A 24,761-nucleotide genomic window follows, 5' to 3' on the forward strand; every position below is an offset into this window, starting at 1 on the left:
AAATAAAAGTCTCTATTTGAAATATATGTAGCAACACAATCATTAATTGGCTTTATAAATGTCTATTTTTTTTATATAGGAAATAATGTTGCCACAATCTAAATTCCTGCAACATTTATAAAATATTAAAAAAATATTTAAAGCACATAAATAAAACTAATAATTTTAAATAAATGTGTATATCATTCTATACAGTTATTATACGATTTTGGCAATTAAAGAGAATATATTTAAAAACATATATTATTTTTTAAATAAAAGTTTTTGTATAAGTTTAATATACGTATTGTACATGAATATACAGGATGATTGGTTTAGACGTAAAAGCTTTAAAAGAGTGAATAAATTCACTTCTAATTTACTTCTTTTTGTAACAAAAAAAAATTAAAGATTTTAAACATATTTTTAATTTCTTCCAAAATCCGAAAAACTATATTTTTGGCCAGTAGCTTTTGATAGTACAAAGTCTGCAAGAACAGATAAACAATAAATAATTTTGATATATGATTACGTTAATTTTAAAAACTATTTTTATTATTTATTATTGCTGAAATCATTCTTTTATTTTTTAAATTTTTATATACCTTCACGTTTTTAAAGCTTTTAATCATATAACCCATCACCCTTTATTCTTCATACATATATACATCCTAGTTTTATAAGAAATTAACCCGAGTTTCTGTTCGGTTTCTTTTAAAATGTATTTGATACTTTTCGAGCACAGAGTATAATAAAACGTCAAACCAATATGTCAAAAATTCTCACTATTTTGACAGGCAACCTACAAAATACGATTAAAAATATTTGTTCATAATTAGAATAATATATGTGTTATTAATATAATTGTATTAATTTGGACATGAATATAATATATATGTTTTTAATTTTAAGCGCATTCGCCTGGACACATTGTCTACTACCCACTCTCTTTCCGGCCTGACCTATTGTTGTTCTCTAATTAATAAAGTTGTCATTGGATAACGTTACATTTGTCTTTTATTTAAAAAACTACACAACCATGAATATGTAACAAAAGAATGTAAAACAGACAATATTATGTATCGGACCTTATAAAATATATATAAAAATGGCCATCGCCATCTTTATTTCGATCGTAAGACGTCCACCGCTGGACTTAATTCTGTCCCAGAGATTGGGCAACCGGTCGACCGAGCACCACAAGGACTGGTAAACGCAGCGTAGGTCTGATCTCACTAGTGGGACTGACGACATAGTTAAAGTCAAAAGTCGATGCTTCATCTTTGCGGCAGGTTTATGCCTTGCAGCGAGCATCTATCAGCTGACAAGATGGTGATGAAGTAGAAATATAACCTAGCAACTTGGTGACTTCTTTTTAAATCCTTTTAAAACTCTAAGATGATGTTATTAAATAACACGCTTTAGACCAGAGTTCCCCAAACTTTTTTGTGTCGTAGACCCCTTACCATGTTTTTCCGTGTTGGGTAGACCCCATACTTACCTGATATTGATTTCCTGTAAATTTCTAACTGTAGTGAAGTTTAGTGTTAAAAACTTAAAGTGAAAACACATGTTAATTTATACATTTATTAATTGAGTTTAAATTAAAACTACTCAAAATAAAATTTTGTATCTGTTATGTAAAATATACGTAACATTAAATAAACACGAGACTGCGACTCTCAGGTTTTTATAAGTTCAAAATGTATTGCGACCACAAAGCGAATACCAAAATCCTTCAAATTAAATTTAATTAAAAATTAATTTAAAACAACATATTTTTTTACTACATTGGTACTTTTATAAATAATGTAAATGTTTTGATATTATAAGATGGTATGATGTAAGTAAATAGGTACTATCAGTGTATGTGTTGAGATCCACTATTGTGGACCCCCATTTTCATTTCATGGACCCCCAAATTTTTTTTCGCTGACGTAGACCCCTTGCAGGTTGTCATAGACCCCTAGGGGCTGATATAGACCACTTTGGGAATTACTGCTTTAGACGTTCATGTCATATTTCCGCAATACCTTGAAACTTGTTAATTTCACATCTGTCCGAACTAGGCAAAACGAGGTCAAGATACCCTGATTTCTTGAAATGTTATATTTGATTTTATATGTAATTATTTTAATTATGCGTACAAAACTATCCGTAAAAAATAGTTTTATTCGTGACTAATAATTTGATTTCTAAATTTAAATTTTGAAATTAGTATTTACGTTCGAAATTCTCTATTTCAGCCGGCCTAGCTCATAGGCGCCTATGAAATGTCGGTTATATATACATATATATGACTACCGCCGAGTTTAAAAGGACATGCATTCAGAGACATACGTACATATATATATATATATATATATATATGTTATTTTTCGAAGAGGTTTAAAATACGTATCAAATAGCCTGACGGTGGTGCCCCATATGTCGGACTCGATCTAGGCGTCAATACCGACTAAAAACAATCCTCTTTCTTCGCTATACCTGGTCCCCACAGCATGGCCGCCAGGCATTACTTCGCGGGGGGGATTTAGCCGTAGCGTTTTCTGATAAAGTGGCTGTTCAGGCCAGCTTCCTCCACTCCTGCTCTATTTTTTATAAGTCCTTCAGCACGGTCGTAGAGTACGCGCTTGTAAGTTCCCAGGCCGAAGGTGAGGATAACATTGTAGCTATCAGTTTCAGGATAGATTTTGCATCCTACACCTTCTTCCCAAGACTTCCTGGCTCCGTTAAATCGAGGCAGACAAAAAAGACATGCTCTGCATCTTCAATCATTCCGACACAATTAGGGCAGTCAGGGGAATCTTCGTATTTGAACCTATGGAGGTACGCTCGGTAACAGCCGTGGCCGGATATCATCTGAGTTAAGTAGTAGTTCAACTCTCCATGATCCCGAATATATATACATTTTTTTTTTATAGAGGTTTAAAAATACTTTTACGTATCATAGGGCCTGATGTTGGTGCCCCGTATGTCGGACTCGATCTAGATCAATACCGACTAAAAACAATCCTCTCTCTTCGGTATCCCTGGTCCCCACGGCATGGCCGTTAGGCATAACTTCGCGGGGGGGATTTAGCCGCAGCTTTCTCTGATAGAGTGGCTGTTCAGGCCAACTTCCTCCGCTCCTGCTCTGTTTTTCGCAACTCCTTCAGCACCGTCGTACAGTACGCGCTCGTAAGTTCCCAGGCCGAAGGCGAGGATAGCATTGTAGCTATCAGAGTTTCAGGATAGATTTTGCATCCTACACCTTCTTCCCAAGACCTCCTGGCTTCGTTAAATCGGGGGCAGACGAAAAAGACATGCTCTGCATCTTCAATCATTCCGACACAATTAGGACAGTCAGGGGAATCTTCGTATTTGAACCTATGGAGATACGCTCGATAACAGCCGTGGCCGGATATCATCTGAGTCAGGTAGTAGTTCAACTCTCCATGATCTCGGTTCACCCATGGCTCTAGGTTTGGTATAAGCTTACGCGTCCATTTTCCTTTCGTCGACTTATCCCAGGACGATTGCCACTGTTGCAAGCTTTTCAGTCTTCCCCGAATTCTAAGTTCAGCTGAAGTTGGGTCTGATTTGCTATTTTTGCTACGGTACAGATCAGTTCTTTCGTCTGCAAGAAGCGCAACAGGAACCATACCTGCTATCACGCATGCCGCATCCTCCGATACTGTACGAAAGGCGCTAGCTATCCGTAGAGTGCTGACTCTATAAACAGAGGCGATTTTCCGTCGGGACTCCTGTTTGCTCAGTGCGTCGGACCATATGGGTACTCCGTACATAAGCACTGACGTAGTCACCGACGCTAATAACTTCCTTCTGTTTTGCTTGGGACCTCCGACATTAGGCATGAGTCGGCAGAGTTTAGCTGTCACCAGAGACGCTTTCGCTGCTGCTCTCTCAGCCTGATCTTTAAAGTTTAGCCTATGGTCGATCATTACTCCAAGGTACCGTATAGCTGGTTGAGTTGCGATTTCACAGCTGCCGACATTGAGTGTGATGGTCTCCGCAACTCTCCTGCCAGTAATGAGCACTGCTTCCGTCTTCTGCTCAGCCAGTTCTAGTCCGACTGACCTCATCCACAGAGTGATTATTTGGAAGGATCTTTCAAATGCCCACTTCACTTCCTCCACGTGTTTCGCTACTATAACGACTGCTAGATCATCAGCGAATGCGACGAGTTTAGTTTCGCTGGGTAGATGTTTCTTTAGGAGTCCATCGTACATAGCGTTCCACAAAAGTGGCCCTAGTACTGACCCCTGTGGGACGCCTCCAGTGACTTTGTACTCCTCCGTCCCGGTTTCCGTAGTGTACATGAGGACTCTATCAGAGAAGTAACTAGCGACTATTTTACGTAGGTATAGAGGTACATTCAGTGAGCTAAGTGCCCCCATGATAACCTCCCATTTTGCTGAGTTAAAGGCGTTTTTAATGTCCAAGGTGGCAACCAGGCAGTATTTTATCGAGCCTCTCTTCCATCTTTTCCCAGACACTGCTAGTTTTGCTATATTGACTACTTGCTCTATAGCATCTAGCGTAGACCGGCCTTTTCTGAACCCATACTGTGAGTTAGCTAGGTGGGGTTCAACTGCTGCTTCGATCCTGCTGTGGATAATACGTTCTAGTATTTTCCCCGCAGTATCCAGCATACAGAGGGGCCGGTATGACGATGGCTCGTCTGGTGGCTTCTTACCTTTAGGGAGAAGTACCAGTCTCTGTCGTTTCCACGCGGTAGGAAAGGTGCCTTCCAGTAAGCAGCTATTGTAGGTCTCCAAGAAGACTCCTGGTGTTGCTACAACAGCTTGCTTAAGAGCTACGTTGGGGATCCCATCCGGTCCCGGAGCTTTGTTGTTTCCAACCCTACCGCATGCTACCATTAGCTCCTTCTCGGTAATAGGGGGGATCTCATTCGGATCCACAATCCCTAGTTGAAAGGAGGATTTTTGTTGCGTGGGGAACAGAGCTCTTACAATTCTTCCTAGTAGAATAGGACAAGTGGGCGTTGTATTCTCATGTCTCAGTTGTTTAACTACAACCTGGTACGGCTTGCCCCATGGATTCATTTCAACCTCTTCCAACAATATTTTCCACGCGTTTCTCTTGCTCTCTTTAATGGATTTATTTAATTTTAATCGCGCTTCCTTATATTTGTCGTAGAGCTGCCCGAATTGTGGTGTTTTCCGAGCCCGTTGGGAGGTTCTACGCGCCTTAACACATATTTTCCTAAGCTCAGCAATGTTATCATTCCACCAGTACACCGGTGGGGTTCGGTTGTTGTTGCGTCGCCTTGGCATTGTTGCATCGCAGGCCTCAGTCAGCCTCCTTATGATTTCAACCGCCTTTTCACTAGCACTTTTGGAAAGCAGTGGTGGATCCTCGAGTGCTATCTTGAACAAGCCGGAATCATACATGCTAGTCCTCCAACCCACTAAACCAGTTCCTGTGTGTGGTACTCTATTTGTATTCGGCTTACATGACACCTCCCAGTATATGGCACAGTGGTCGCTAGCGGTGTAAATATCCGAGGTCTCCCAACTGCTATTTCCTCTCGCTAGTGTACTGCTGACGAAAGTCAGATCCACAATTGAGCTCGCCTCGCCTCTTGTGAACGTGGGCTTATCGCCTGTATTAAGTAAGGCGACGTCCAACAGTGACATCGCTTCCAGAAGCTGGCAACCTCTAGTGTTAGTAGCTTTACTACCCCAGTCCACTGCCCAAGCGTTAAAATCTCCAGCTATAGCTACCGGGGAGTACATTCGGGCATCCTCCACTAATTTGGCCAGGAACCGGACGAACTCATCGTGTGTTAGGCTAGGTGGTGCATAGCAACTGTAGAAATGTATTCCATTAAATTTGGCCCTTACAAATCCAGAACAATTATTTTGATTACCCTGGAGAGGTTTAGTGCCACATGCCCAGATGACAGCTTTTCCTTCCTTATCGGTGATCCAGTTTAGGCCACTGATGTGCTTAAAGGGTTCCGAAATTAGTACTATGTCTAATTTTAGCTCCCGTACAGTCTGCATGAGTAGGTCTTGGGCAACCTCACAATGATTAAGATTAATTTGTAGTACCTTGATCATTTTTGAGGCTGTCTTAACATCTGAAGTGCTTTTTTAAATACAGGGCAATGACCACATCCTGCAATGTAAGCACAGTCTTCGGAATTCCCATTATCAACACAGAGGATACATCGGGCTTCCTTACCGCACTCTTTGGCTTTGTGGACTATTTCCCCACATTTGATGCAGCTCTTCGATCTGTCATGTTTGTTGCTGCATTTGTTTGCAACGTGACCATAGTGCCAGCACCTGAAGCATTTTATAGGCCTTTGAGTAGCTCTTATTCTACAATTGACCCAACCTATCTTGATGTTTTGCCGCTCTGTTAAGGTTCTTGCCAGTTCTGCTGCTACTCTAATAGAAGCCGTAAGTGTTCCTCCGTATGCTTTGCGAAGGGACTTGACGCAGTGTTCAGAAATATGGCTTCCTCCGCCAGTTATTTTCTGTAGGGCTTCTACGATTTCAGGCACCGTCGTGGTTTCGTCTAGGTCCTTAATCTCTAATTCCTGTTCAGGTACTTTGCATACTGCTGTAGCATCTTTTCCAAGAACTGTGGAAATGGTGTTTCTTATCTCCTGCGTAGGATAAGAAGCATATCGCCCGTAGCCGTCCTTCTAATTTTATCAACACATTTGCCTATATGATCCGCGGAAGCATCTTTTTTGACCCGCTTAAGGATCTCGGCGTATTGATCCTTCTGGCTTGGGCGAATGATAAGAGCACTCGGACGCGTTGCTACTTTTTTCTTGGGTTGTTTTTCTTTTTTACCTCTTTCCACTCCGAGTGATCGTGTGGAAGTGGCGGCTTTGGCTTCAGCTCTGGCCTTACCGTAACTGCTAAGTCCGTTGTATTAGCTTTTCGCAGTTTCGGTGCCTGGCTGATCTCCAAGGGTGAAGAGCGTTCCGTCCTTTTGACTTTTCGCGCTTTTCGGCTCTTCGGTGTTGCCGATTTGCATTCTTCTTCGGTTTCTTTTACAGTCGTGTCCGAATACGTTCTGTAAAGAGACGGTGACGTTTGCACTTCTCCTACAGATGTGGTGGCGTTTGATTTTCCAACGCTTCCAATTTCCCTGGTGATCTTTGCAAACGATGTACCTAGCGCGGCCACATGTTTGCGGATCTCTCCATGAACGTTTAGTTTGCCCTTTATGTACTCCGCCAGGGCAGTGATTGTATTTTCGTGGAGCTGTAATGCCTTCTTCAACTCCATATTACTTTCATTTTCGTTTGTTTTTTTGATTAATTTATCCATGCTGTTCCCACGAGAACCTAGGGAAATATAGGGAATGGTCGTCGCAAGCGCTCCCCTGAGGGTACCAGGTCCCACCTCAGGCGTACTTAAGTGGCCTTACTTCGGTAACCGGGGCTCTGCCGAAGCGGACTGTATATATATACATATGTATTTATATATATGTGTGTGTGTATGTGTGTGGGTGTGGGGGTGAGTGTATAGTATTTTCAATAACATTAAAATAAAATTTAATGTCGTCTTGTAAATTTAACAAGGACTTGTATAAATTATAGTTTTAGAATACAACCATATATACATATATATATTTATATATATGTTATAAAACTTATTGAACTTTTAAGGGAATTCATCAGGAGAGCTAGTTTGGTGATAAAAACGTGGGCGACCATATAACGTTGACACCGTCAAAATAAATATTGACACTTACAATTATAGCATACACTGATAACATACTTACGTCACCCGTTTTCTGAAATATATACAATATTATATAATATATACAAAATTACACGAAATATCAAATATTATTCAGGTAGAGTTGACAGCGGGAATGCTAATTCAATAAACGAATATTTAAATGACGAGAATCCTTGGTAGTGATGTCGCCTTTGTTTTGATTTCATTTAGGCTATATCTGATAAAGTGTATATGTATAAATCTATGTTAAACTTTATTAAAAGATGTGCTGATGTGGAGTTTCTTGCTGCTTCTTCTACACAACTAACATCTTGCGAAGCAGAGCAGAATAACCAAAAAGATATTAAAAGTATCTTTAAAGAAAACGCTTAAAAGCCAACCGAATAAAAACACTGTAAATTAAACAATATCTAATATATAAAATTTCCATGTCACAATGTTAGTTACCGTACTCCTCCGAAACGGCTAGACCGATTTTTACCAAATTTTATATGCGTATTCAGTAGGTCCGAGAATCGGCTACTATCTATTTTCCATACCCCTAAGTGATAAGGGTGGTCCACATTTTTTAATGATACATCATACAAAATACATACAACCCTGAATTTTCACCCCTCTACCATCAATCCTTATTTTTTATTTATTAATTAAAAACTTTATTTTTTTTTGCAAAGGAACGTTTGCGGGATCAGCTAGTTTCATATAAATTCATTATAAGTGCTAGTAAAACAATATATACGAATATATACTTTATTACAAATGCAATAAACATTAAATTCATACATCAATGACTTCTTTCACTTCTACCGTCTCTTTCAGAAGCGGTGCACTACCACACATGCGCATGTCTCTCGTGTATGGTATCACACCCACACATAGACCAGATATGATGAGCCATACGCCGGCTGCGTAGAAAGTCAGATCCCAGGAACCAGTCAAATCGTACAGCATCCCTTAAAGAATTATTACAGATGTTAAAATAATTTTTTTATCTATAGTAACACAAATTATCTATAAATCGTTACACACACATACAAGTGCACATAAATATAGATAAAATATGATTACATCAGTGTTAGGACTCGTCTTTTTTATTAATATACATATGTATATTAATAGGACATAAATCAGATGAAGATATAGCCCAATACACCAATACTTCGCTTTGCGTCGCTGCTTAATTAGTACTAATTTTCACTGTGCGTCGTTAGATTTTCGAGGTTGCGTTGTTTTGGATGGGAGTCTTTTATTATTTTTTGAAATTCTCTTTTTTTCTAAAAGATGGCAACACTTTTGTTTCTAATTGCGCCATGCCATCAAAACTCGGGGATTCCCTTTCTAACTAAAAATCAATGCAATTTTAAAACAGTTTTTTTTCACTTTGTTTTGATAATTTTAGAGTTCAGTTTCAATTACGTAGTGTGTTGTAATGTAGTGTGTTGTACTTTTTTTTTAAAAGAGAGCTATAAATTTATATAAAATTTTACTTGTTGTTTCGGATTACAAAAAAGTTAATTATTATTCCAATTTATTTATTGGCAGAGTTATATTATTTTTGTTTTTTAAATGTTTACTTTGTTCAATTTTCTTTTTAAGTAGTACTATTTTCGTGACCCTGGAACCTATCTTTGATCTTTACATGGTTTGCTATAGAAAATCTTAATTCACTTTGCGGCGTTTCAATTTGCGTCGTGTTTTTTTTTTTTGGAACGTAACCACGACGCAAAGTAAGGTATTGATGTATATTGGCAAGGTCAAAATGGCAGTAGAAAGACCACATAGCGTAACCAAATGGCAGCTGGAGCTTCAAGATTCTAAAGTGGAGAATATGAACCAGGAAGCGCATCCGCAAACAAGGTCTTGTTGAAGATGTATAGATTGAAATAATGATAATAATTGACAGAATATTATCATTTAATTGGGTGTTTTTAAGCTCGCATTCGTCGGTAGACGCGACATGTTGGCCCTTCAATAGGTGGATCTACATATTTTAGGTCGTGGGAAGTTTCTGGATGCTGTCCGCGTAGGATCCATCATCGTGGCGATCTTTGAAGGCCTATGTCCTGCAGTGAGTCTCCTTCAGCCGAAAGGAGAAGAAGTACGTAGTCTTGAAGAAACTCTTTCAGTGTCGTCAAAAAGTCATAAGACAGACGTTTCCTTTTACGTCCGACCATTTTTCTCTTAAATTTTTTATCAATTTCATTTTTATAAAATATAGTCTGATCTTTCTGCAATATTATATATAGTATATTTTTAATTTCATGTAACCTATAAAGAAACATACAGTACCCGGCGATAAATATTCCACATCGACTTTTGGAAAGAGACAATCGACTAATTTCAGCTTACTATTCATTACACTATCTCTGTCACACACTACCTATGTGACGTTTCAGTCGTTGTATTTTGTGTGATAGAGAAAAGAAGCAAATGATACTTGTTGTAACAGCTCCTAATAGATACCGGACTGTTTGTAATTCGTGCGACAGAGATGACGCTCTACGAAACCGAAATTAGTCGAATGTCTCTTTCCAAAGGTCGATGTGCAATATTTATTGTCGGGTACTGTAACAGAAACATTATTTATATGGTAACTTTTAATGTGATTTTAATTGATGTGTACTACTGGTGTACATATATAAATAAATTTCTTTTTAATTCAGAGAGGTTATATGATTTAATATTTCGTTCTTTCTCGTTCTCTCCGTAAAGCATGGATCCAATGTGAATTTTTATTTGAATCTGTCGACGTTCTAAAATAATTTAGTCGAATCAGACAGATAAACAAAGTACTCACCACCAATGGGGGGCCCGACCAAATGTCCAATACCTTGGCTCAAAAGAATTAATCCATAGGCTACAGTGAAGTGGTCAATTGGCATCAGCTCCATGAGTATGGCAGGAGTGTAAGAATATGAACTGGCGAAGGATAGACCGAAGATCGCGGAGACCACTGCCAGGGCCCAGTAGTCGGTGATGAATAGAGGGTAGGCAGCAACTGATAGGCCACAGATTATAAGACACACCGCGTAAGTTTTGGTGACATTTATCCAAGGTTGATCACCTGCCCAGCCTAAAGCTACCTGTAAACATCACCCATTGATGTAACAATAATCATTTCGGCGCTTTATTTGTAACGCTTTCCGGAATGACTGTAGTGTTTTATTTTTGTTATTAGGTTCTAAATTCCACAGACATTAGCCGTCCTTGTCTTTATTTGTCGTTTTTGAATGTTAATGTTTACTAAGTCTCTTAAATCGTAAACTATATAAAACTAAATTAAAATTCAACTAATAATTATTATTATTTAATGGAATCAGGCGTTACCTCGCGGAAGTCCATCCTAAGTAAGAAGAAAATAACCAATATTTAGCCACTTCCGCACATGCAGTGGTAGTCACTAATGATGTAAAAAAACCAATATTATTATTTTTTTTTTACATTATTAGTGTATTGCTTGTTTTTAACGATGCCCTAACAATGTTCTGTTTTTAAAATGTCGGTTTGTTCGACCACTTCCTCATTCCTACTCAGGGGCGGCTCTTGCTCGTGTAACGCCCGTGTGTAAAACCCTGGCGCCCCCTAGGCCTGACCCCCCCCCCCCCCACCGCGGCTATAACTATTAACTTTGCCGTCGTAACAAGAAAGTTTTTTCATATTCCAACAAGTTATTTTATAAGTAGGTATAGCTTACAGTATGGTATTAGTTACGGCCTTTCTTCTTATGACGGCAGAATAACACTCATTGTTTTTAAGAGGCGAATCGCGATAGTTCATGTTTCGTCTTGTGTTTATATTTTATGGACAGCGAAATAGAAGCGAAATGTATCGAATTTTTGTTTCGCTGCCCATAGAACTTACAATCATGTGTTGTACCATGATGGTCCAAAGTGCTCTTAGCTGTCGCGCCATGGCGCTCCCTGAGACGATGACACCCGTGTGCATTGCACACCCTGCACTATAGGTTAAGTCGCCCCTGTCTAAGAGGATGTCGACCCTACTCCATATTGAGGTCTCTCCCTGATGTTTGTGCTATTTGTGACAAGGCGTCGACTTATAGCAGTGATATTAGCCAGGCAATAGCAACTGAACAAGCAGAGGTTCAATCCTCTTGGACGCCCTAGTCCAAGGGGCCTAGTAACCCATGGAGCGTCCACATAAACAGCCTCCCAATCCGTCTTTCAAAATAGTATGTAGCGGCACAAGTCAAGTTTCCATCTACAGCCTTCTAACTTCGCTATCTTAAAACATTTCTTAGACTAGACGCCATCAGCGACCTGCCATTTCAAACCTACGGAATCTATACATGCCATTTGGTAAGTGACACTCCGATCCACAATTCCAAGAGTGGTTTAATCGATGGTTAAATAACAATTAGTAACGGTTCAACCGGCCCTGATCACAGAACAAATGACCTCTGGTACCTTAATTGAAAATGGAGAACATAGTATAGCATGTTCACACACAAGATGAACGAACGAACTTGTTAAAGATACTTGTAGTGCGCTTTCTATTGATATCATTATAAATCTAATCGATACTCCTTAGGAAATCGTTTCCAGATGTAAAAAATCTAAAATAATAATAACATACCTTTCTCACATGAAAAAGATAAAGAAGTAAAATCCATAAAGATATTTCTTATAAACACAGAGAATCTGAAATAGTTAATGGAATCAGGCGTTACCTTGCGGAAGTCCATACTAAGTAAGAAAAGGACCAATATTTAGCCACTTCCACTCTGTGTTTGGCACTAATCGGTGTAACATAACTCCTGAAGATGCCCCGTGGAAGGATGAAACACGTGTTGAGTGATTTGGCGGTGGTAGTTGTGTGATTCGCATTGTTTGCCACATACGCATTTATCAGAGGGCTGACGGGCGGTGTCCTTTGTTGCACGACTACTACTGCATGTGCGGAAGTGGCTAAATATTGGTCCTTTTCATATTTAATTTGAAATAGGTCAATGAAAACGATAAACACAATGATATATCTAAAAATTATCATAGTGCAGTAAATCTTGTACCAATTTCAGTTTTAATATGTCGATAATAATAATCAGATAATTAAAATATACTATCGTAACATCGTCTGGATATAATCAAAGCGATATACATAAATAAATTTGACAACAGAGATAAGAATAACTTTCGTATCGCAAGCAAATGTTATTAAATTCAATCAGTTTTAATGTTTTACAATTAAGATTAAGTGAAATATCATAATTTGTGGAAATTCTTTTGGAAGACGTCATTAACTAATCATCATCTGATCATCACGTGTGTTACCGGTGATGGCTCACAGAAACATTGTGTTTCACTTTTTATTTTTAGCAAACTCGTAGTCTTTCTACTAGCTGTTCAGATTTACGATCTAGATTTTTCTACGAGATCTACGATATCTAATATATCTGGGAATTGGATCCGGAAACCGAAAGTATTAAACAAACCACCTAAAGCACAGGAAATAGCTAAAGCCTTAAGGTTCTAAGTAAGATAGACATAGCTGGATGTAGATCGCTTACAACCAGTCCTATTGGCAATATGGGTGTGGTCTTTTTTATCATCACCATTTCATTCACTGGACATCCACTACCGTACATAGGCCCCCACCCTACATTTACATCCTTAGAAAATTTGAGTAGTTTTCCTACTAATTTTAGTAGTATCTAAAAATGTAACTTACGATCCCAATGCTACTAGCAATACCAATGATGCTGATCATTTCTGCACCACCCTCAACTCCTCGAGCAGTCATGTAAGACTTCAGAAAGAAGTACGGAACGATGAACCACACCGAGAGAATCAGGGAGGATATGTTGAACATAAGAAAGTGAAATTCTGTGAACATTCTGAAGTCGAACGTCGATTTCGCGGCATGCCATATACGATTGTACCATTTCTGTGGACAATAGATTATAAATATGACAAAAAGAAATTTAAATATACGAAAGAATTAACATACACCTATCCCCCGATTTACACGGCACTTGTTTTACACGTTTTCGCTTTTACACGGTTTTCCAAATAAGTTTTTTTTTTGTTTTAATAACCGATTTTATTATCATCTCTCATAATGTAAATATTTCTGCTTCAAACATCGAATCGGCAAAAATAACTTCGAGTGATGAAAGTGAATTCGAACCTTCGATTTCGAAAAAAAGAATGAGAGTAATTTCTGACAGTGATAAAGGATAACAAAACACCTTTGGTTTTATTTTTTGTTCTTCTGTTTAATGTATTGTAATTAAATAAAAAGACAGTGTTTCCGTGATATATCAAATATTTTAATTTGTCAATGCATTTTATTTTTATTTCTATGTACACCTAAAAATATTGAAAAAAATTCACAACTGTTAAATAGCAAAATTATGCATTTTCTGCAAGTTTTTCGATCTACACGGTTTTGACTTGGTTTCGATTTACACGTTTTTCTAAGAAACGTATCTACCGTGTAAATCGGGGGATAGGTGTATTCATTTAAATAGGTTCTCGTATATACAATAATATTACATGTGTAGATGAATGAATTGTCATATAAGAAAAACCTTTTAATTAAAAGTCGTCATCGACATAATGCGAGATAAAAGTCAAATGTTTCGCCAAAAGTCAGAAATTTGATTTTATGTCTTCTGGGTGTATCTTCTACATACATATATGATAATGTATTAGTGTAAATTTTAATATTTCAATCAAGCTGTCGACGGTTTCCCGGAAAATTAATTGAAATAAAAAAAAATTACATTTGACTACCTGTCTTATTAGCAAACTCATGGTATCTCAACGTTTCATGGAAAGATCTACGCTTGGGGGTATTCTACAATATCGAATCTAACTTGAGATCCTTAGACAAATAAAAGTTACTGAGATAGTCCAGCTAAATGGCAATTTGAGAAGCATATCGAATAGCGACAATCATCCCACTTTTTGCACTCAGTAAACGCGAAAAAAACATTGTAAACAAAACATCCTAGCAATCCAAAAAAAAATACTCTTTTACTTATTTATTAAAAGAAAGAAATACACTAATACCTCGCTTTGCGTTTTTTTCGCAGTTGCGTCACTGCTTAATTAGTACTAATTTTCACTGTGCGTCGTTAGATTTTCGAGGTTGTGTTGTATTGGGTTCTAGTCTTAAATTTTTTTTTGGAAATTTTCTTTTTTTTTTCAAAATATGGCAACACCTTTGTGTCTAATTGCGCCATGCCATCAAAACTGGGGGATTCCCTTTCTAACTAAAAACAACGCAATTTGAATACAGTGTTATTTTCACTTTGTTTTGGTAATTTAAGAGTTCAGTTTCAATTACGTAGTGTGTTGTGTTTTTTTTAAAAGAGAATAATAAATTTTTACGTGTTGTTTCTGGTTACAAAAAAGGTAAATATTCTTCCAATTTATTTATTGGCAGTGTCACATAATTTTTTTCTTTTAAATGTTTACTTTGTTCAATTTTCTTTTTATAAAGTAGTATTTTCGTAAAAACTGGAACCTATCTTCGATCTTTACATGGTTCAATTTGCGTCGTGTTTTTTTCGGAACGTAACCACGTCGCAAAGTTAGGTATTGGTGTAAACTATATACTAGCAACTAGGTTTAATTATAATTAAAAGTAACAAAATATAACATACCGATCCATCATCAGATTCCGTAAGTAAAGACCACATGGAGTTTCTATAGATATCTGGCAATGAAGATGCTCTTAATTTATATCTAGGTATGTTCATCATTGCTCCTCGATGCATTATCGTGTTTCTGTACAATGGCATATCTCTTAGATAGTGATGGTCTGTTAAAATTTGTTTGGACAGCCAATTCGTCTGCTGAACCGGTATTTTAGGTTTTGATTTCTTATCCATTATATTTGTTGCTGTGTTTACTGTCGCTTTATTATCTTTAGAGATAACTTCTTGATTGTCTTTTGATTGTTTATCTGCTTTGTGAACAGTTTCAGATTCATTGCCTTTCGGCATTTTAACTGTTACTTTAACAGAGAGTTGTGCAGGTTCGTTTTTAACATCTGCTGCACCTTCTACGTTAATATTTATCTCTGAACGTCTTCTGGTAATTAAATCGGGATAGTTTTGTAATATGATGTTGTACAGTCTTTTATTGGTCATTAGTTTCTCTATAACTTCAACTGGTACCTAAAAAAATATAAAGATAAATTTATCAAGGTATTTAGATTAGTAATATATGATCTGAACGATTCGTGTAATAATACTAACTATGGTATACAAGTACTGCAACCTATTCAATGAAATAACTAGAAATTAATTTACATTGAATTTGTATATGATGAAGGTAGGAATGAAAGGTATAATAATGAAATCTATTTATAATCTGCTAAAGAATGTAGACCTGCCTAGAGCGAAAGTTCTGGAATATGTTTTTGAATCAGCAATCACAGGATTAATTAAAATTTGGTTAAGTAAAAAGTCTGTTCGGTGAAGGTGAACGCCAATAGCAAGGAGGTCTCCTTAACCCCCCGGGTCGTCAGCCTCCACCACAGTACCAGATCCCTTTCCTATAACGACGATAGATCCATCACGACAACATCACTAATAGAGTAATGTCTGATATGATTTAGAAAGAAGACATATTCTAAAATTAGAATTGTGAATAAAAGGAAAATCAAATGTGAATTGCAAACAATGATAGATAGAAGGTATGTAAGTAAAAGCAATAAGAAAGAACATGAAAAAAAAACATGAATGCCAGATGTGACGGACGAAAGGAAAAAATAAATAAAACTTTTCTGAAAAACTTAGTGAAATCAAAGCCTTGTCCAAAAAAAATATCGGGAACAAGAAGTCCCAATATACGGGGGCAATGAAATAAAAAAAAATGTTTGTTATGAAGAATCTGAATTTTCTAATTTGTTATTATAAGTATTTATAAATCAAATTTTGTCTTACATTATTCAATATCACACGGTTGACTTGAAGTATGATTCTAAACATTAAGTCTTTGTATATTTTTAATACAAAGGGCGGACTTATGTCGGTCTTATTTAAGAAATAAATATGTAATTCAAATTGTTATACCTTTTCATTCTGTGCAATAAACGTCGGTAGATGTATATCTGAATGTATTCTCTTATATGCCTGGTCAGCATTGAGTTGCGTTGTTTCTTCCAACTGTTGAGCTTCCGCTATACTCATTGTGAGTGTTGCTAGGATATAATCAGGACTCTGACCGCTTTTTAATAAAGCCTTCAGTTCATCCGGAGTTAAAAACAATGATTCTCCACCAATAGATCTTGATGACATTGATCCAATGCTAGAAGATCTCCTTGATCTGGATAGACGTCGTTCTCTTTCTTGCTTGATTGTGAGCCATTCAGGGTCTCTCATTAAAGCACCGCACACACACATGTTTAGCAACGTACCGGCTAAAAGTACAACTGTGTTCCTCCAATCGTACGCTTCCAAGAGGTAATGCGTTAGTGGTGAATATACTAATGTACCAAAACCGATTCCACACGAAGCAAGTGATACAGCCAAATTACGTTTTTTATCAAACCAAAACGCAACAGAAACTACAGCGGTAACATACAATATACCCATTGCTAGTCCGCTGAGAAAACCAAATGTCAAACAAAGCATTGCTACTGAATTACTGATAGATGCTAAAAGAAATCCAATAGCTGACATCAAACCTGCTAGCATTGTCATAGTTCTGCATCCATATCGATCGACTAAGGCACTCATAATTGGTCCAGCCAATAAAGGTGTAGCTATAAACAAACTTCCTATTAAAGATGTCTTTGATTGAGTCGTCTCGAAGTATGAAGTGAATTCCTCGTGTAAAAGTCCGAAAGAGAAAGCTAGACCATCAGCACAAGCTGAAATGATAAATGCAGCAACCACAACAACCCATCCCCAACCACCATCAGGTATAGATGGCAGTTTTTTTTCAACATCAGAACAAATACTATCAACATCTTCTAGACCTTCGAATTTAACTCTATCTACAACAGTAGCTTCATCTTTTGTGTATCTTGCAACAACATTGTCGTCTTCCGATTTAAGTGAATTTATTTTGTTCATATCATCATCCGGTTTATGCAAATCATTATCGCAATTTGCTTTTGTTTCTTGCATGTTTTTGTTATTTTCCATTATTTATGTTTCTTATACATCTAACATATCTCCGGTAATTTTTAAGTTATTCTTAAATGAATTTACTGAAAACAAATGAGACAGATTAAAAAGTATTGTAGCCTCCCAAACATTGGATTCTTATTAAATAAAACTTGACAGACGATAATCTAGTGCCTTAGGTCGGATACAAGTGTGCCGCGGTAAAAAATAATAAATTGAAATTTAACAATTTTTAACTATACATACAGTACCTATTAGTATATATTGGATATCGACTTTTGGAAAGAGACAATCGGCTAATTTCGGCTTCGTAGAGCGGTTATCTCTGTCGCACGAAATACGAACAGTCCGGTATCTATTAGGAGCTGTTACAACAAGTATCATTTGCTTCTTTTGAATAATTATTTTTATTCTTTGTATAAAATACATAATTTTTTCTATAATTGGTGTATTTTATACTGACAAAACGTATAGGTAGTGTGTGACAGAGATAATTCGAAATTTAAATTGATGTTTTTTTTTTAAATGTATGTGTACAGCCAGTAACAGAATTTATGGCTAGACTAGGTATAATCGATTGCACTAACCCCATTAACATACATGACGTAGGAACACAGGCGCCGAAACTTATCAATCGTGTCTGTGCTATCTTGTCGTTATCACGAACGCAAATATCTCCCACAATATTTACTCAATAAACATACGTACGACTTTATTAGGCTGCTGTTAATAAATGCTATAATAGTTTGAATATATATACATATATATATATATATATATATCATATATATATATATATATATATATAAATAAATATATATATATATATATATATATATATATATATAGTTCGCCGTTACTTCCGTGCACCATACCAACCCCTCAACAATTATGAACGGCGAATCCATTGAATCCTGAGAAGTTATGTCTGACCCACATACATTTGAAAATATACAAATCAGTTATTTAAAATAAAATACAAAAGATTGAAATAATAATTAAGTAATTATTTAATAATTAATAATAATCTTTTTTCAAATACTTTTTTTCACTTATATTGCCTAGTAGCTATGCGTGCCGAGTTTAACAAAAAAAATCCTTCTTTTTTATTTATGAAGTTTTTTGTTTCTAAAAAAAATAGCTTTGTTACTTATTATTACATCAGCTACCTTCCAGTATAAGTCTCGTCAAAATCGGTCCAGCCATTTCAGTGATTAGCCGGAACAAACAGAAGGTTAAAATTTTCTAAAAAATGTAATTATGGTATATGTACAGTATATATATGTCCATATACATGTAGTAAAAATAGGTTATTTTAATATTACAAACAGATATTTCAACTGTATATATTTGTACAGATTAAAAATGAGAATTATATTTCCCGCGCAATTCACGTGACGTTCACTGTCAGTTAAATGACAAGAAAATTGAAATTTGAAATTTAAATTATTCTCTTTTACAATTAAAATTTAAATACGTGTACAAATAACAAAATGCGGCGTATGGATATATCTATATTTAAACATTGCATATACATAATATGAGATACGCAGTGTTCACGCTTGACATTTGATATACAAGATGGCGTCGTCGCTTGATTCCATTAACCTCAACCTCAAAAAATTAAAAAAAATATATTATTTACATTCGCTTGTCAAACTGTTCAAAAAATAACATGACAATTTAATAAATAAAGGCAAAAAGTTTTTTATTATATAGATCATACTAAATAAAAGCGTTGTTGAAGTTTCTTCCGCAAACTTCTCCCAGCGCGAACGCTTTCCGAAGTGGCAGTAGTGATATAAGCCAGGCAATAAATAACTAAGCCGAGGTTAAGAGTTATTCAAAACAGAACCTTATGTTCTGCACAACAAGCTGCAACGAACTTCATTCAATTAAACTGATTTCTCGACGAATATTTTCTTTTAAATACACAAGAGTGCCAGGATTACTATTGTAAACTCTCTCTTTGAGGTAACTTCATATAAAATCCATTGGATTGGATATTCCCAAAAGCCTTGGTCAGGTTTTGGTGGAAAACTTTCCCGAAACAAATTCATCGAAGCTCCGACTGTATGTGCAGTTCCACCATGTGGAACCACATGTGTGATGAGAACAAAGGTTCAGCCCGCAGGCGTAGGTTTGGTAAATAGAAATCCGTAATCATGCAATTATTTTCACAGTCGTCATTTGTTGCCTACCCTCAAGTTTTTTCGAAATAAAATGACCAATTATCCCTTTATATTATGTTGTATCGTGTCGTGACGTGACGTGTCGTGACGTGTCGTGTCATGATGATTTTTGATGTTTCAATCGAGGAGTCTTGTACACTAGTAACTGCAATTTTATTTGTTGACGTGGCTGTTAAAGTGAAAATTAGATTCATCACTCCAAAAAATGTATTTACATCGCGAAAACGCTTCACCGTCGATGGATAAACTTTTTTTCGGAAAATTTTAATTTTAATAAACCGAAACTTTTTTGAAATTTCGTGATTGATCGTCGAAGTTCCAGTGAGGCTGTTCTTTTACGTATTGGAAGTCGTATATTTTAACATAAACCGCTTTCAACTAGATCAAAGTCTTCGAGGGTTCTAGAAGATCGACTGGACCCTGAGGGTGATCCTTTGGGGTGTTCATAGCGGTTGTAGTTACGCGAAATCTTTACACCCAAGGATTAATTAGATTTACACTATGTCCATCTCTTAGCCGTTGAATAAAATATTGAACAATATTGTCCACGTTATTTTATTAAGTAAGAATTATTATTCTTAAAAAATGCCTCGACAGCCCTCATCCTGCACTGTTAATTACTTTTTAAAATTATGTTTTAAAAAAAACCTATAGCTGCGTTCAAACACCCTTTAATAACCAATGTAGACCGATCAAGGAGGCGTAGTCCTGTGTGCTGGTGTGAACAAATCATCATCTTAGTGATGACATGAACGTTGTGTAAACATATACAACTAAATAAAATAACATGTATGTAGTCACGTCGCGGAGAACCGAAACAGATGGGAGCACAGAAGCTCATATATTTTTAACACACACACACACATATATTATAAATATATATATATATATATATATATATATATATATATATATATATATATATATATATCTTATCTTCCCGCATGTGTTACAAAAAGTCATTTAAAAAATCTTATGTACTTTTATTTATATGTTTTCGATAAATATAACTTCTATATTAAATGCCTTTATTGCACACAAATTTAAATTAAAAAAAAAATCGAACTATCAAAATGCTTGGCCACCCCTGACATATTATATAACACAGTTAAACTATGGATCATTGAAAGAAATTAACAAAACAAAACACGCGTGTGGTCATATAGCGGTACTTTTAACGAAATATCCGGATGATCTCAATTGAAATAATAAAAGCCGTTTCAATTGAGTTCAAATACTTAGAGAGAATATATTAAACTTTATTTGTTTAAAAAATCATCGCATAATTTCATACTTATTATTGAGTATTAGTCAGTTTATAAAAAACTCTCAATTCTAAATCGATTTCTATAACGTCATTTACCAAAACACCGATTTCTGTAACACAGATCTACATCTACCAATGTTTGTGTAAATAAAATGTTTTTAATTATTACACCCTATCCTTTAGGATAGGGTGTAATAATTAAATTTTTCAAGATTAGATTTACTACATAATAAAATTACAATACCCAACGATAAATATTGCTCATCGACCTTTGGAAAGAGACAATCGGCTAATTTCGGCTTTGTAGAGCACTATCTCTGTCCCACACTACCTATATGACGTTTTGTTAGTCGTATTTCGTGCGACAGAGATAACGCTCTAAAAGTAAGTAGTAAGTGTAAGTCGATAGTAAGTGTAAGTCGATTGTCTCTTTCCAAAAGTCGATGTGCAATATTTATCGTCGGGTACTTTAAATGTTGTTTATATCTCTCTAAAGATTATTGACAGAAGTTTAACCTGTTGCAAAACTAAAGAAAAAAAATTGGCATCTTTAAACCTTTTACACATATAACTAATCACCTGTATACAAAAGTATTGTGTAGTACAGGAATCGAAGCCGCAATACTGAATATACTTGCAGCGAGTTGAATAAACTTAGAGGGTAATTTCAAATCGAAATGTTTCTAACGAAACATAGAACTACTCACCCGTGTAGATCCAATTAACAAGTGTAAAATGATTATCCAAATAATTTATCGCAATTTATTTAACCTTAAAATCAACTACATATTGACAGTTACACACGTCCAACCACTCCTAAATGTCGCGTTAAACTGAAAATTAATTTATTTGCATGCGTGACTCATTGCTAGGGTGACCATGAATCTAATTATTTTTTTAAACAGTCTCATTATAATTTAATTGAAATGCTTATACGCTTCGTTGCTATAAACATATGCTTGTATACATAAATAATTATATGTCATAAAAATGTAGAACGTATCTAATATATTTTTTGTGAAAATAAAGATTATTTAATTGGTAAATTAAATGGACATTTATTTTTTAATTAGTCATCAGCATTATTTCAGCATAGATATCTCTCAGTGCAACCAGTGTCTTCAGACGTTCTTAATAAGGTCGTGTGGCCACCATGTGAGTGAACCTTCTTCGCAGCGCTTTCTGATCCGCGGTCTCCGCTCCAGATCTTCAAGTTCCCAGCGGCCATCTTTATGCCATTTATGTGCGCCATAACTCCGATCCTGGCCTGCTGCTGATCTGTGTCTGGTACTCTGTTTCTTCTATGAATCTTTCTTATGTTCCTAACTCGATCTAAAATTCTGCGTATAAATATCTACGTAGCTCTCAGTTAAGGTACTGTGAACTTTCAAATGATGCCCAGATTGCGAAAACACGTTTTCTTTGGTATTTATCAACATTGGTTCCTTGTCCGTTTATATTATGTAAAATGTTATCATTTACTTTCTTAATGTTGTTATCATTAACTTCATCCTTAATCTTAAACACACTCGTAATCACCCTAATACACCGTTCAAAAGGATGTCATAAAGAAATCAGTCAATAAATTTGTCCCACGATACCAAAAATTACGGTCACCGTACTATCGGGGGAAGATATATTTGTAGTAACAATTTGAAAAAAGAACAAATTTTGGTCTCTTTAAAGTAAAATAACTGATTCTTTTTTTACAAAAGTACGTAAACGTTCAGAAATAATACTATATTTATGAACGAAGTTAATGTATTATTTTTTTAATTTACTGATTGTGTTATCTTATGAAATGTTAAAGATCAACTTTAAATCATAAAGTATAAGGTTATAGTTCCTTTAATTTCTTTTTGTAATCAATTCGTAATGATTTGGACTCCGTTTTAGTAAAAACAATATATTTTTTATTTCATCTTTTTAGTACCAACTTAAATATATTTTTATTCACATATGTGACATCTTCATAAATTCCATATTTAAATTTCTTTTGACAATTAAATTTATAATTTGATTTATGTTAGTAAGTTTTGTTATTGTGAAAAGTTTAAAGTTGATATAAAATTTTGTTAAAATATTTTTTAGATATAAAATACTCTTTGCATATATAATTTGTTGATTATATTTATAACTTATAGCCATAAATGTCGCTTCGTAAGTGACAAAAACACCCACTTCAAACGAATTTATACATTCTATTGTCTCGAACGATGTCAATGCTATTAGCCCTGGGAGCTTTCACAGCTTCAACAGAACTGAGTTCACGGAACGGAAGGGTCCGAACTATTCAAAATTTAAACTAGATCATCTTATTCCAGCTTGCACAATGTCAATCACATGAAGGTAGTAATCCTATACTAGTTTATGCGTAGTGTATTATATGTGAAAAAGGCTGTTCGTGGTGACGGGGGCGGGCGGCAGCCACCGTATACACATCGGTTTGTAAGAAATGTGGTACTTGGCTTTGTTGCATAGCATAGGTTTATGTGTGCAGTGTGAAGACGTTGGTATAATGGCTGTTGGTGTAGTGGGAACGGCTCTTGCAGTGTTACAGGTACCTGCAGCGTGTGGTGATTGGCGCTTGGATTGTGGGAACCCTAAGATGGTATCAGTGAGGACTTCTTTAGGACGTTTCTTAAGAGTCTTGAAAGGGGTGCAGGAAGTATAGGGGGGGGGGGGGCTCGCTGTGAGTGGGTTAGGTTAGGTTACAGGTTAGAGGTTAGAGGTTGTCTCAAAGAATATCTTTGAGCAGGTTTCTTTGAAAATCTTAGACTGTTGACGACGTCTTTGAGGCGCTTGATTATAATACTTTCAGCTTCGCCAATGTGTTGACGAGTCTGATAAGGCGATATGAAAAGGGAAGGTTTTTGAGCTCGCTGGGCTTGGGTATCCCTATTACCACTGCTTCCTTCCAAATGAAGGAGAAGGTGCAGTTGGTGATGAAGCAGTTAACTGTGTTGGAGATTCCATCAGGTTCTGGGGTTGACTTATTTTTTAGACCTTTGATGGGGAGTGACGGAGGATGTCGGAGCCGTCTGGCGATAGCGCTGATTTGACTCGGGCCTCTTCTTCGACCAGAATTTAGCCGCGAAGGCTATCATTTCGCGAGTGGAAAGCGGTAAAGGAGACGAACTACTCGATGAAGCTAATGAAGCGCCTCCGCAAGATGACTGAAAGTGGAGCCCTGTGTCCGTGTAGGGAACAGGGGTTTGACCCACGCGGAGGTAGGCAAGGGAGGGGGCAGAGCGCAAAGAGCCAACCTCGGACCTCTAGTGGTTGTCGCTGGGGGAACCACCTACAGGAACCCCTAAAGTTAACGGGGTGCTCGAAGGTTTTTCTGTATTTTTAGCAGGGATGAGCGCAGGTCCTCTTGGCTCTCTTTCCCCTGCCCTTGACGAGAATAAAGCCTTCGGTTTTTATATTGAAAATCTCAAGCACCTATTACTTTTGATAAATAATTCACGAAACACGCATTTATC

At 36.3% G+C, this 24,761-nt stretch overlaps 1 protein-coding gene across 1 annotated transcript; it reads right to left on the reverse strand.

The window, feature by feature from the left end:
- Positions 1-8,469: 8,469 nt before the first annotated feature.
- Positions 8,470-22,091, reverse strand: LOC137923266 (monocarboxylate transporter 14-like). The gene is made up of 6 exons (XM_068766462.1): positions 21,984-22,091; positions 16,759-17,900; positions 15,343-15,858; positions 13,401-13,616; positions 10,513-10,798; positions 8,470-8,668 (listed from the first exon to the last, which is right to left on the reverse strand). The coding sequence occupies exons 2-6, from the start codon at positions 17,833-17,835 to the stop codon at positions 8,493-8,495; spliced, it is 2,271 nt and encodes a 756-aa protein (XP_068622563.1). The 5' UTR covers positions 17,836-17,900; positions 21,984-22,091; the 3' UTR covers positions 8,470-8,492.
- Between the last annotated feature and the right edge of the window lie 2,670 nt (positions 22,092-24,761).

This window comes from Battus philenor, unplaced genomic scaffold, assembly GCF_028537555.1.
Source record: "Battus philenor isolate CCGP_79_NKW_IND1 unplaced genomic scaffold, ilBatPhil1.0.hap1 SCAF_21, whole genome shotgun sequence".
NCBI classification, from domain to species: Eukaryota; Metazoa; Arthropoda; class Insecta; order Lepidoptera; family Papilionidae; genus Battus; species Battus philenor.

What these genes read in the sequence shown, in the direction of transcription:
- LOC137923266 (XM_068766462.1), bottom strand. Translation starts at nt 17,835, where the DNA reads ATGGAAAATAACAAAAACATGCAAGAAACAAAAGCAAATTGCGATAAT. An exon ending in CGGAATCTGATGATGGATCG is followed by an intron (nt 13,617 to 15,342) that starts GTATGTTATATT and finishes TATTGTCCACAG; the next exon opens with AAATGGTACAATCGTATATG. An exon ending in TTGCTAGTAGCATTGGGATC is followed by an intron (nt 10,799 to 13,400) that starts GTAAGTTACATT and finishes TGATGTTTACAG; the next exon opens with GTAGCTTTAGGCTGGGCAGG.